Source organism: Rana temporaria, chromosome 2 (assembly GCF_905171775.1).
Source record: "Rana temporaria chromosome 2, aRanTem1.1, whole genome shotgun sequence".
NCBI classification, from domain to species: domain Eukaryota; kingdom Metazoa; phylum Chordata; class Amphibia; order Anura; family Ranidae; genus Rana; species Rana temporaria.
The window spans coordinates 261,455,973-261,467,244 of record NC_053490.1 but is presented as its reverse complement, the minus strand read 5'-3'; the positions used below and the strand labels follow the sequence as shown (position 1 = coordinate 261,467,244).

The 11,272-nt window shown below is 46.5% G+C and overlaps 1 protein-coding gene across 2 annotated transcripts in view; it reads left to right on the top strand.

Annotated features, from left to right (window-relative positions):
- The first annotated feature begins 1,398 nt into the window (after positions 1-1,398).
- YWHAG (tyrosine 3-monooxygenase/tryptophan 5-monooxygenase activation protein gamma) overlaps positions 1,399-11,272 on the top strand; it is a 37,182-nt gene continuing 27,308 nt past the window's right edge. Inside the window, exons 1-2 of one of the 2 annotated variants that reach the window (XM_040336862.1) lie at positions 1,611-1,699; positions 9,982-10,100. In XM_040336862.1, the coding sequence (XP_040192796.1) occupies positions 10,032-10,100 (69 nt within the window). In that variant the 5' untranslated portion in view covers positions 1,611-1,699; positions 9,982-10,031. Of the gene's footprint in view, positions 1,700-9,981; positions 10,101-11,272 lie in introns of both variants that reach the window. The other variant, XM_040336861.1, reaches the window with a different exon arrangement.

Here is an 11,272-nt window from a genome sequence, read left to right as displayed (position 1 = left end):
TTTTTAGGCTGCATTCACACTGTAACGCGGCGTACGCGGCATATTTTGACACAATTTGTTAACTTTTTTTTTTTACAAATCATTTGCATTGATGTCTATGCCGAACGTCGCCTGAAAAAAAGGGTCCGGGACTTGTTTTCAGGCGGCAGGCGTACAGCGTTCGGCGTGAGATGTGAACCATCTCATAGACATCAATGCAAATTCGCCCCTCCAGCGGCACGAGTGTCGCGCTTCAGGCGTATATACGCCTAGGTGTGAATGGGCTCTAAATGTTATAGCGCCTGCAATACGCCCTCAGTGTGAAAGGGGTCTTAACCCAGAGGTAGGCAGCAATACTTGTGGCTTTGCCTACAGCGGCCACTCATCTGCAGTACATTGCGGGCGGTTGGTTGCCAAGTGGAGCTTCAGTCTGGGCAAAAAAAAAAAAAGAAAAAAAGAAAAGTCAGCAGCTACAACTACTGTAACTGCTGACTTTTGATATAAGGACACTTACCTGGTTTCCTACTGCGCATGCGTGAGTCGCGCTGCGCTTTGTGAATGATCCTGCTGTGTTGTGAGACCTGTGCGTGTCCCAGAAAGCAGCAAGTAAGGAGTAGAAGCAGGAAATACTCGGAGATCGCCACAGCGATCTTACCTGGAAGTGGGAGCGGGTATCTGTCAAACCAGGTACCCACTCCCCCCACCCAAAAAGTGGCAGTGAAGGGAGGGATGCAAACACTTTTGGGTGGAGCTCCACTTTAATGTAGAGAACGGATTGAGGTAAAATAAACGTTTTGACTTTAGAAGCACACAATTCCAGAAGACAGTCAGGGAGGGCAGTATATGTCCTCTTTGAGGAGGCTCTGCATGTGTATGGGATAGACATCATTCCATGGACAATGTTTGGTACTTTATCCTTCCTCCACAGTACAGGAGTGTGGAACTCTGAGGAGAAGTTACTATTGAAGAGAGCCCGCTCCATGCACACTCCTCCATATGAGGTAACATGGTGCTACATGATGAGGACAGAGCGCACAGTCGTCCTTCGCTGGGACTTGTAGTCTTTTCAGCAAGGCGTTTCCCTCTACAGACGTTGACGCCGCAGGTCTGGAAAGACTACCATTCCCACACTGCAAAGGGGCGCAGCCATGAGCTCCTCGGCCGCTGTTTCGTCAGATTAGGGGACCCGTCAGAATCTGTAACAGAAGTGACGTTCTATCGCGTCCATCTTGGTACACCCAGCACACGGCCGCAGTAAGGATACCGCCTCTAGCCACCGCCCAACAACCCGTGTGCGCCTCTCACAAGGCTGGGAGCCGCCGACTGGCCTTTTACGGCTGCTGACATCAGCGTAGGAGGAGGAAGAGTGGGAGACGGAGTTAGGAGGGTGATGACGCCACCGGGCGGTTCCACACACGATAGGAGGCGCGAGTAGGGTGGGCGGTCCCCGGAGGCACGCGCAGACAGCAGGGAGTCACCGGCGAGAGCAGAGACCGTTATTCAGCCGCAGGAGCAGAAAGCTGACTGACACAGGGATAGACAGGCAGCGCTCAGCAATACAACAGGGCGTAGCTCTCTCTCTCCCCCTGACACCTTCTCCTCAGTGCCAGCACTCGCCTTTCCGAGCTACAAGATGGTGGACCGCGAGCAGCTGGTGCAGAAAGCCCGACTGGCCGAACAAGCCGAGAGATACGACGACATGGCCGCTGCTATGAAGGCGGTAAGTGTGTTCATGCTGCACCCCGTACCGGGGACATGGGGGAGAGTCTCCCGCCTCTGACTGGTAGTACTGACCCTAATAGGGCTCCTCTCTCCATAGGGTGCATGTGGCCTTATGGGTGGGGGAGGACAGATGTACACTGCAGAGATCTGTCTGCTCCATGGCTCATCATGGCACTAGGTGGAGGAAGGAGCCTCATGTGCTGGCATCAGGCTGCGCTGTCATACCTCTCCTGTCACTGACATCCCCAGGCATCACCCCCCTCCCCTTCTAGAATCACAATTCACCATGTCTGTCTGTCCCAGGAATCAGCTGCTGCCACCCATCACACCCTACTACATTCGCCTTCATTTAAAGAGCCAGCCCCACTGTCTGCCAATCTCTAGCCCTGATCTTCCTTTTCTCTGTCCCTTCCATTCAGAAAGAGGAAGAAATATCAGGCAATCACATCTTTTCTTAACCCCCCCCCCCCCCCAGACAAAGCAATGGTGGGAGGCAGTACCAGTCCTTCCAGAAGATTCTGCATTTGTCATATTGCAGAGAAGAGGCTGGACTGTCTGGAGGAGGGAGGGGAATCAGAAAAGAGGCAATTGTTTAAATGGATGGCTGGGAAAACTTGCTTGCAGGTGCATTAGACTTTTCTTTTCCTTTTTTTTTCCTCTCCTTAATCAGCTCTACATTTAAACATGATGAAATGATGTAGGATGGTCATCAGTCCTTGCATAGTACCATGGCCTCTTGTGTTGTCATATAGGTAATGCACTCCTGTCTACTGATTTGTCTACATTTTATGGTGTTTCTTTGGAGGCAGTTATTGGTCCTTTTACACATTTAAAGCACACATTAGGGGTGTGTGTGTGTGTGTGTGTGTAAGAATGCACAATACACAAGTCGCTTACATACTCCCATCATTCAAACTGTGTGTGTGTGTGTGTGTGTGTGTGTGTGTATATATATATATATATATATATATATATATATATATATATATATATATATATATATATATATATATATATATATATATATATATATAATTATATTCTTTTTTTAATATATCAATTTATAATACACACACTATATTTTGTATTTTTTCACTGAGGATTATCAATGGATGTGTGTGCCCCCAAACCCCCCCCCCCCCCCCTCAATCCATGGAGGTAATGCACGCACAAAAAAAAAGAAAACTGCTAGGGGACAATGAGTTTTCTATGCAGAAAGTTGTCTACACAGATGACTTGTATGCAAAACGATGTCCTTCTCTGCCCTCACACAGTTCAGCTGGAAAGTGTTACCTCACCTATTTCCATGGCAACCAGCGATGTCATTTGGAGACGGAATCTGCATTGCACCCAGGTGGTTGGTACCAGACAGCATGTATGGCGGTTATCCAAGCTAGTGCAGCGATGAGACCACATTTTAGCTTGCCAGATCGGAGATGCATTACAGCAAGGAGTTGCACGAATTAGAATTATTATTGGTTTGTTTGAAATGGTTCGATCTTTCAGTTTGAATACAGGGTTTGTTTTTTCAAATCTTTGATCCCTATATGACAAACGATACTATAGGTGAACATGGGTTTCACAGTACAGATGTCATACAGGTTATTCTTTGTACATCATGTTCTGTATATTCAAGTAAAACACTGACTTCCAGAATCTTTTGCATCTGCATAACTGATACTGATTTGTGTTTTGTCCCATGCCGAATAGATTAATATACTTTTGTTCCCAGGTCAGTGTTTCTGTAAAATGTTGCACTGCTTTTGTACAAAGGACACAAGATGCAGACTAGGCTGCTATGTACAACCTGCATTTTCCAGTGGTTGTAGCTAAACTGCGCAAAGCTGGCCACACATTAGTCTGGTTCTACAACCTTTTTATAAGCTACCAACAGCTATCTAGTACAAGGGCCTGCCTGATTGTATACAAATTGATTGGATAGTTTAGGTAGGTCCTCCATGCTTTTGCAAGGAAAGTCCCATGAGGCATTGAAAGCATGACTCCCAAAGGCATAGGCATGATGGAACCTATAGTTCTGCAAAAGCTGGAAGGCCTGAGGTTGGTCACCCATGTACTACATAGTGTTAGTCAGATCATTATGTATATGGTGAGCTGATGAACCAAATATACATTCTGCTTATGGACATTTTGAAAATGAGTAAGCCATTTAGAAAATGATCACACACCTCTTATGTTTAGCTTAAAATGTTCTTCATTTGATAGCACCAGTAGGTGATGCACTCTTTAGTTAGAAGATCAGGAAAACATTCTGATCATGCAAAGTATGAAATGCAGCACTCGTGTGACATGCATAAGTGGATTAAAATTAAAAAAAAAACTTCTGATTTTAAACAAATAACTTTTCTATAGCTTCAACAGGGCAGCGTAAGCATGTGTATAAAGCTGTTCAATATATAAAGTAATTTACCAGCTGACCAGAGTTTCATCCCTGTTCTAATTCAGATTTAGTGTGAGCTGAGCCATGGCACTTGTCTTTACCTACGACTAAGATTTATTATTTTTCTCTTTTATACATGCATGTCTGTTTAAAAAGAGACTATTTATTAAAGGCTTAACCAAAATGATTTACCAGTAGGTGGAGTTCTGCTGAGTCACCACCTCATTTACCTGGACTTCAGTGGGATGTTTGTGCCTTTTTTGGTCCTGTGTCTCCCTTTAAGTTTTACTCTTCCAGCTATAATAGTAATTTTCTTTTGCTTCACCAACAGGGTGGAGTCCATTTAAATTGCTAGTAAAAATGCTTTATTTTTAAATCCACTTGATTTAAATCATACTTTTTAAAGACCAGCTGTCATCTCTGTCCCGTAGCGGCTTCTCCTCTGACAAGCTGTTGACTCACCGACAGTCGCATTCACTTTAATGGGACGCGTGGTGATGCGCTGCTATGATGGATCTGAAATGACAGGTGCTCTTTAAAGCGGAGGTCACACAAAAATTAAATCTCCGCTTTTCGGAACCCCCCCCCCCCTGCACCCACTTCTGGGCAAAGACCCCCTGCGAGGGTCAAGCCACTCCCCCTCTCGATGTGTTCTGCGGAAACACGCAGGTCCCAGAAGACAGCGGGGACCAGTGAGGGCGCGACTCGCGCAGTAGGGAAGCGAAGCCGCAACGCTTCACTTCCTGATTCACTCTCCGAGGATGGCGGCGGGGGCAGCCATTATTTCCGATACAGCACCAAATACATTAGTTACATGTAATGGTGTATATCCCATTACCTGTATGCTGCTGCAAATCTTTTAGTGTGCTGGATACTGACCGCCTATCTTACAGTGCTCTTGGATGCATTGTGTAAGAATAGTAATGCCTGCCCTCTGAATGGTGGATAGGGAAGAAAGGGCTTGGCAAGTGGCATAACTCATACTAACAGCAGTGGCTGTTAAATCTCACAACTCCACAAGATAGTTTCTCAGGACAGTATCCAGTGGGCATAAAGGAGATACTGAAAAGATTTTTACAGGAAGCGGCCTGCAGGTAATAGGATCCACACCATTACACTTAAAGGGGTTGTAAAGGTGTTTTTTTTTTTTTTTTTTTTTTTATAAATAACATGGTATACTTCCACTGTGCAGCTTGTGTCCCCAAATGGCGTTTTCTGGGGTCCCACAGCACCTCGGATTACCTCTTCTGGGAAGCGCTCTCCCAAGGGGGTTACCTTGTGGGCGGGCTCCTGTGTCCTGTATTCGGTATCCTTAGCTGCCTACTACAGGACTCAGCCCTGCCCCCCCTGGGGCAGTGTCATTGGATTTGATTGATAGCAGCCATTGGCTCGTGCTGCTGTTAATCTATCAAATGAAGAGCCGAGAAGACCGGGCAGAGGAACAGCACGTTCATGACGCAGGGCTCATGTAAGTAAAATCTTAAAATGTTGTTTCACTTTAATGCATAGGCTGCATTAAGGTGAAAAAAACATGAACCTTTACAACCCTTTTAACTAATGTGTTCTGTGGTGTATTCCCCCCCCCCCCCAAGATACTATATTTCCACTTTAGGTCCTTTCTGCTTCAATTTGGAACAAGCATATGCTGTAAATGAGTGTCGAAGCTCCATATCTCTGTACTTGTTCTGAATTGGCAACTCGACACTGAAGCTGACAGCCAGAAAAACAGTGTTGTCCAAAGGAGAGTTGGGCCTCATGCACACAGAGCTTAAAAAAAAAAAAATCCTGCTTAATTATGCAGGCGTTCAGTTGTGGGTTTATTTTGATATGCTTGTAAAAGCACCTCTATATTAGCATATGTGGCCATGCGAACATAGTTTACGGGAGAATTTACAGCAGAGCTCCACCCACCAGGAGAATCTCTGCTTGTTCACACCCTTTTTCTTCCAATTTCTCGCAGACAAAATGCTTGTTTTTTTAATTGGGGGCCGACCGATATTTCGCTTTTTTAACGAAATCGACATCGGCCGATTTGAGTGAAAACAGGCCGATTGTGAGGGATCAGAAGCAGGGGTGTGCTGGGTGGAAATCTCCCCCCCCCCCCCCCGTGGCCTCCCCCCATCTATTCGAAACGGCTATCACAGCCGCTGTTTGCTGATTTTTTATTTATTTTTTCCCCAGTGGAGGAAGTCTGCAGCTGATTGGCTGTTACTGGCCACTCTGCTGGTGGACTGACATTATTAATTACATTCTTGAGCTGTACTGTGGGCACTGGTTGGCATTAGTGAGATGCACTGGTGGGCCCTGACGGGCTCCACTGGTGGGCACTGACAGGCTGCACACCACCTCTCCACCCTAAACGATAACCTCCTCACCACCCAAGATTTGCTGAGATGAAGGGAAAAAACAAATAAAAATCTGCAACATATTTCGGCCATCGGCCCCCCCGATTTCTAAATATCGGCCAGAGAAAAAACCATATCGGTCGTCCTTTATTTATAATCCTATGTGGGCTTAAGCAATGGCATCCCTATGATTCTCACATGGCAGAATCCTTTTATGAATGTGTCAAAGTGATCTCTTGATTCCTCCTGCAACTGATGTTGAATGAAAATCAGGCAGCAAGGCTATAATACAGTATCTCACAAAAGTGAGTACACCCCTCACATTTTTGTAAATATTTTATTATCTTTTCATGTGACAACACTGAAGAAATGACACTATGCTAAAATATAAAGTAGTGAGTGTACAGCTTCTATACCAATGTAAATTTGCTGTCACCTCAAAGTAACTCGACACACAGTCATTAATGTCTAAACCACTGGCAACAAAAGTGAGTACACCCCTAAGTGAAAATGTCCAAACTGGGCCCAAAGTGTCAATATTGTGTGGCCACCATTATTTTCCAAGGCAGTGGTAGTTTTGGAGGTGCATTTGGGGTCATTATGTTGGAATATTGCCCTGTGGCAGGAGGTGTCTGTGGTTGAACATGTGATCCGCTTCCATACAATGCTGAATGTGAATCTGGGAGGTGGAAGGAAGCTCTGCAATCTCACCCTTGTTTATGATCTCCCATAACTTGGAAACCTGATTATTAGGAGTGCATCCTGTGGATCGATCGTTTACGGTTTGGAGGTGGAGGAAGTTCGGATGGTGCAGTTTGTCAGTGCTTGTTGAACTCAGCCTTCTGGTGAGTAGATACCCATGAGGGGAGATTGACACACGGGAGAAGTTTGTGCAGTGGAGTGTACACGGTGGAAGTCGCCTGCAGTGGCAAGCACACCATATTTATAAGCACCTTTTCACTGGACTCTGTCACATGCCCTTTTCTCAAGAACTATTTCTTCTATGGACTATCGTAGGAAAGAGGGGTCACGTTTGAATAGTGACAACTAGCGCTGCTTTCGTAATGAGACTCGCTTGTTGTAGATTTATTAAATTTGTTTTATGTCCCAGTACATGTTGTCATTCATGGTTCCCTCAATGAACTGTAGCTCCCCAGTGGCGGCAGCACTCATGCAGCCTTAGAACATGACACTCCCACCACCATGCTTGACTGTAGGCAAGACACACTTGTCTTTGTACTCCTCACCTGGTTGCCGCCAAACACGCTTGACACCATCTGAACCAGTTTGTCTTGGTCTCATCAGACCACAGGACATGATTCCAGTAATCCATGTCCTTAGTCTGCTTGTTTTCAGCAAACTGTTTGGGGGCTTTCTTGTGCATCATCTTTAGAAGAGGCTTCCTTCTGGAACGACAGCCATGCAGACCAATTTGATGCAGTGTGTGGTGTATGGTCTGAGCACCAACAGGCTGACCCCCCCCCCCCCCCCCACCCCTTCAACCTCTGCAGCAATGCTGACAGCACTTGTGCGTCTATTTCCCAAAGACAACCTCTGGATAAGACGCTGAGCATGTGCACTCAACTTCTTTGGTCGACCATGGCGAGGCCTCTTCTGAGTGGAACCTGTCCTGGTAAACTGCTGTATGGTCTTGGCCACCGTGCTGCAGCTCAGTTTCAGGGTCTTGGCAATCTTCTTATAGCCTATGTCAGGCCTCGACAAAATCTGTGCGCTCGGTCGCAATTGCGACAAGAAATTCTGACCTGGCGCCTGGGGAAGCTTAGTCCTGCAGAAGGCCGCAAAGCCGCAGCTTCAATTACCGGCCGGCGTGGGCCTGCCGCGATCGCGCGGCGGGGGAGGTGGGGCGCACGGAGACACAGGATTCTGTGTCTCCGTGCGCCTGCCGGCAATTGAGGCCGCTTCCTTCTGTGATCTGGCGCCATCTTGTGGTGGCCGTTGGCATTACAAGTAAAACAGCAGTTCTAATGTGTTTTTCACTGCCATCTCCTTCCCTCTAATTAGAACCCCCATACATCTCCTCCCCCCGCGATCGCGGCAGGCCCGCCGGTAAGAATAGAGAATAAAATGGCGGTTGTTGCAATACTTTCTGTCGCACTGTATTTGCGCAGCGGTCTTGCAAGCACACTTTTTTGGGGAAAAAAAATACTTTGTTTTTTTTAATTAAAAAATAAGACCGTAAAGTTAGCCCAATTTTTTTTTATATTGTGAAAGATAATGTTACGCCAAGTAAATTGATACCCAACATGTCACGCTTCAAAATTGCGACAACGTTTTACCCTTTAAAATCTCCATAGGCGACGTTTAAAAAATTCTACAGGTTGCATGTTTTGCGTTAGAGGAGGTCTAGGGCTAGAATTATTGCTCTCGCTCTACCAATCACGGCGATACCTCACGTGGTGTTTGAATACCGTTTACATATGCGGGCGCTACTCACGTATGCGTTCGCTTATGTGCGCTAGCCTGGCGTGACGGGGTGCGTTTTCTGGCTTTTAACTTTTTTAGCTGGCTCCTAGATTCCAAGCAAATTTGTCAAACCCTGCCCTAAGTCATCTTTATGCAGAGCAACATTTATTTTTATTTTTTTCTATTCAGATTCTTAGTTCTTTGCCATGAGGTGCCATGTTAAACTTCCAGTGACCAGTATGAGAGAGAGTGATAACACCTGAGACCTCCCCATTCACACCGGAGACCTTGTAACACTGAATCGCATGACACCGGGGAGGGAAAATGGTTAATTGGGCTCAATTTGGACATTTTCACTTGGGGTGTTCTCTTTTGTTGCCAGTGGTTTAGACATTAAAGGCTGTGCAAGTTATTTTGAGGGGACCACAAATTTACACTTACAAGCTGTACACTCACTACTTTACATTGTAGCAAAGTGTAATTTCTTCAGTGTTGTCACATGAAAATATATAATAAAATAATGCTGTGACTCGGCTCAGGTGCCCCCCCCCCCCCCATAGCAAGCTGCTTGCTGTGGGGGAACCCAACAGGAGAGAGGGGCCAGGATCACAGAAGAAGAACCCAAGTATAACATGTTTGTTTTTATAGGGAAAAAGAGACTTTACAATCACTTTAAAGCGGACTTCCACCTGTGTTTTAGTTTATTACAAGTCAGCAGCTACAAAAAGCATAGCTGCTGACTTTTAATAAACAGACACTTACCTGCCCCACGGTCCAGCGATGTGGCTGTCCAGAGGCTCGCTCCTCTTTTGGGTGGAACTTCGCTTTAAAGCTGAAGTTTAGTAAACCATTTTTGTTATACAGCAGCAGGGACATAACTTGCTTGTGTCCTGGTTAGTGTAAAAATCCTCCCTTTTTAGTGTCCTCCACAGTGGTGAGTTTACAGCACTGCACAAGTTATTTACCTTGACTCTAATTCACAAAACTTGTATTTATACAGAGTTCTGTGAATGAAGAAGGTGATCCTGTCATTTATCTGTCTGAAAATGCTTTGCTTTTGTGAAAATACAAGAAGTTCTGTACAGAGCTTGACAAATTTTGTTCTGAATCTAGGAGCCAATTAAACTTGGGAGCGACTGAGGTGGTCGATCTTGAATTTGCACATGGAAGGACTGGAGCCAGGCATGCTGCTGGGTGGGACCGCTTTCTCACTGGGTGGTTTCAGGGGATTTGTGAGTATAGAGATTTGACACTTGAGGTTGTTGGGGTGTGCGTGGCATGTTGTGTGGGCTGGGCTCTGCTCTCCCTACTTGTGTTCAACACCACCCATGGGGACTGGCAGAGAGAAGGGGTGGCCTAAGGTGCACAAATATTTGACAGAGGGGTGTGGGGGGGACCCTCTCTGTATGGAGAGAAACATTGTCTCTGCTGTGGGTAAAGCAGCAGAGTTGGTGTTTCCCATTCCGCCAGTGAGAAGCCGTTCATCCTTGGACACTGCTTGGACATTGGAGGAGGGGACAGTAGAGGAGCCTGGCTATCCCTGACTGTTGCTCACAAGGGGCAGAACATCAGACTCGTGCCCGGCCTGCTGCTCGCATTTGGGGAAACCACAGAGACCAGCTAGGGGGAGAGAGGGATTGGCTGCATGTCTGGGGTGTTGGGCAATGGGAGTTGCAGCGAGTAAGCTGGCAGAAGCCCAGGTGCCAGTATGCCGTTTCCAGTCGCAGTGTCAATTTGGCGCTTGGGAATTTGTTGAGCCCTTGTTCTGTGAATGGTAGATGTGCTGGAAGCTCATCGCTGTGTGGAGGACTCTGCCTCACTGGAGGGAGGATTTCTACAGTAGCTAACAGGTTGAGCTGCACAATTAATAGTTAAAAAGTTGCAATCTTAATTAAATTTTCACCCCTCAGTTCAAAATTTGAAAGTGCTTTGAGAACTGACTTTTTTTGTATTATGTGACCCTACAGCAGGGTTCAACCAGCGCCAGGTCACCGTAGCGACCAGAAACCACGTCCTGTCGCCTAGGCTGCCACCAGCCCACTTACGGAAACTGATGCCCCAGACATGCAGCTCCGGGTGCCAATCCCCCCCCCTCCCAGCTGGTCTCCATGGTTTCCCCATCTGGCGGCATCACCGTGCAGTCCTGTAGAGCAGTGGTCCTCAACCCTGTCCTCAGGGCCCACTAACAGGCCATGTTTGCAAGATAACTTAAATACATCACAGGTGATATCATTTGCTGCTCAGTGATTGCAGTATTCTAGTCTGCATCTCCCCAAGGTAATACATAAAATCTGGCTTGTTAGTGGGCCCTAAGGACAGGGTTGATGACCACTGCTGTAGAGGAAGAGGTGCTGGGAGCTTGTCACAACCTCCGTCCACTAGTTGTTGGGACAGCGAGTGGATT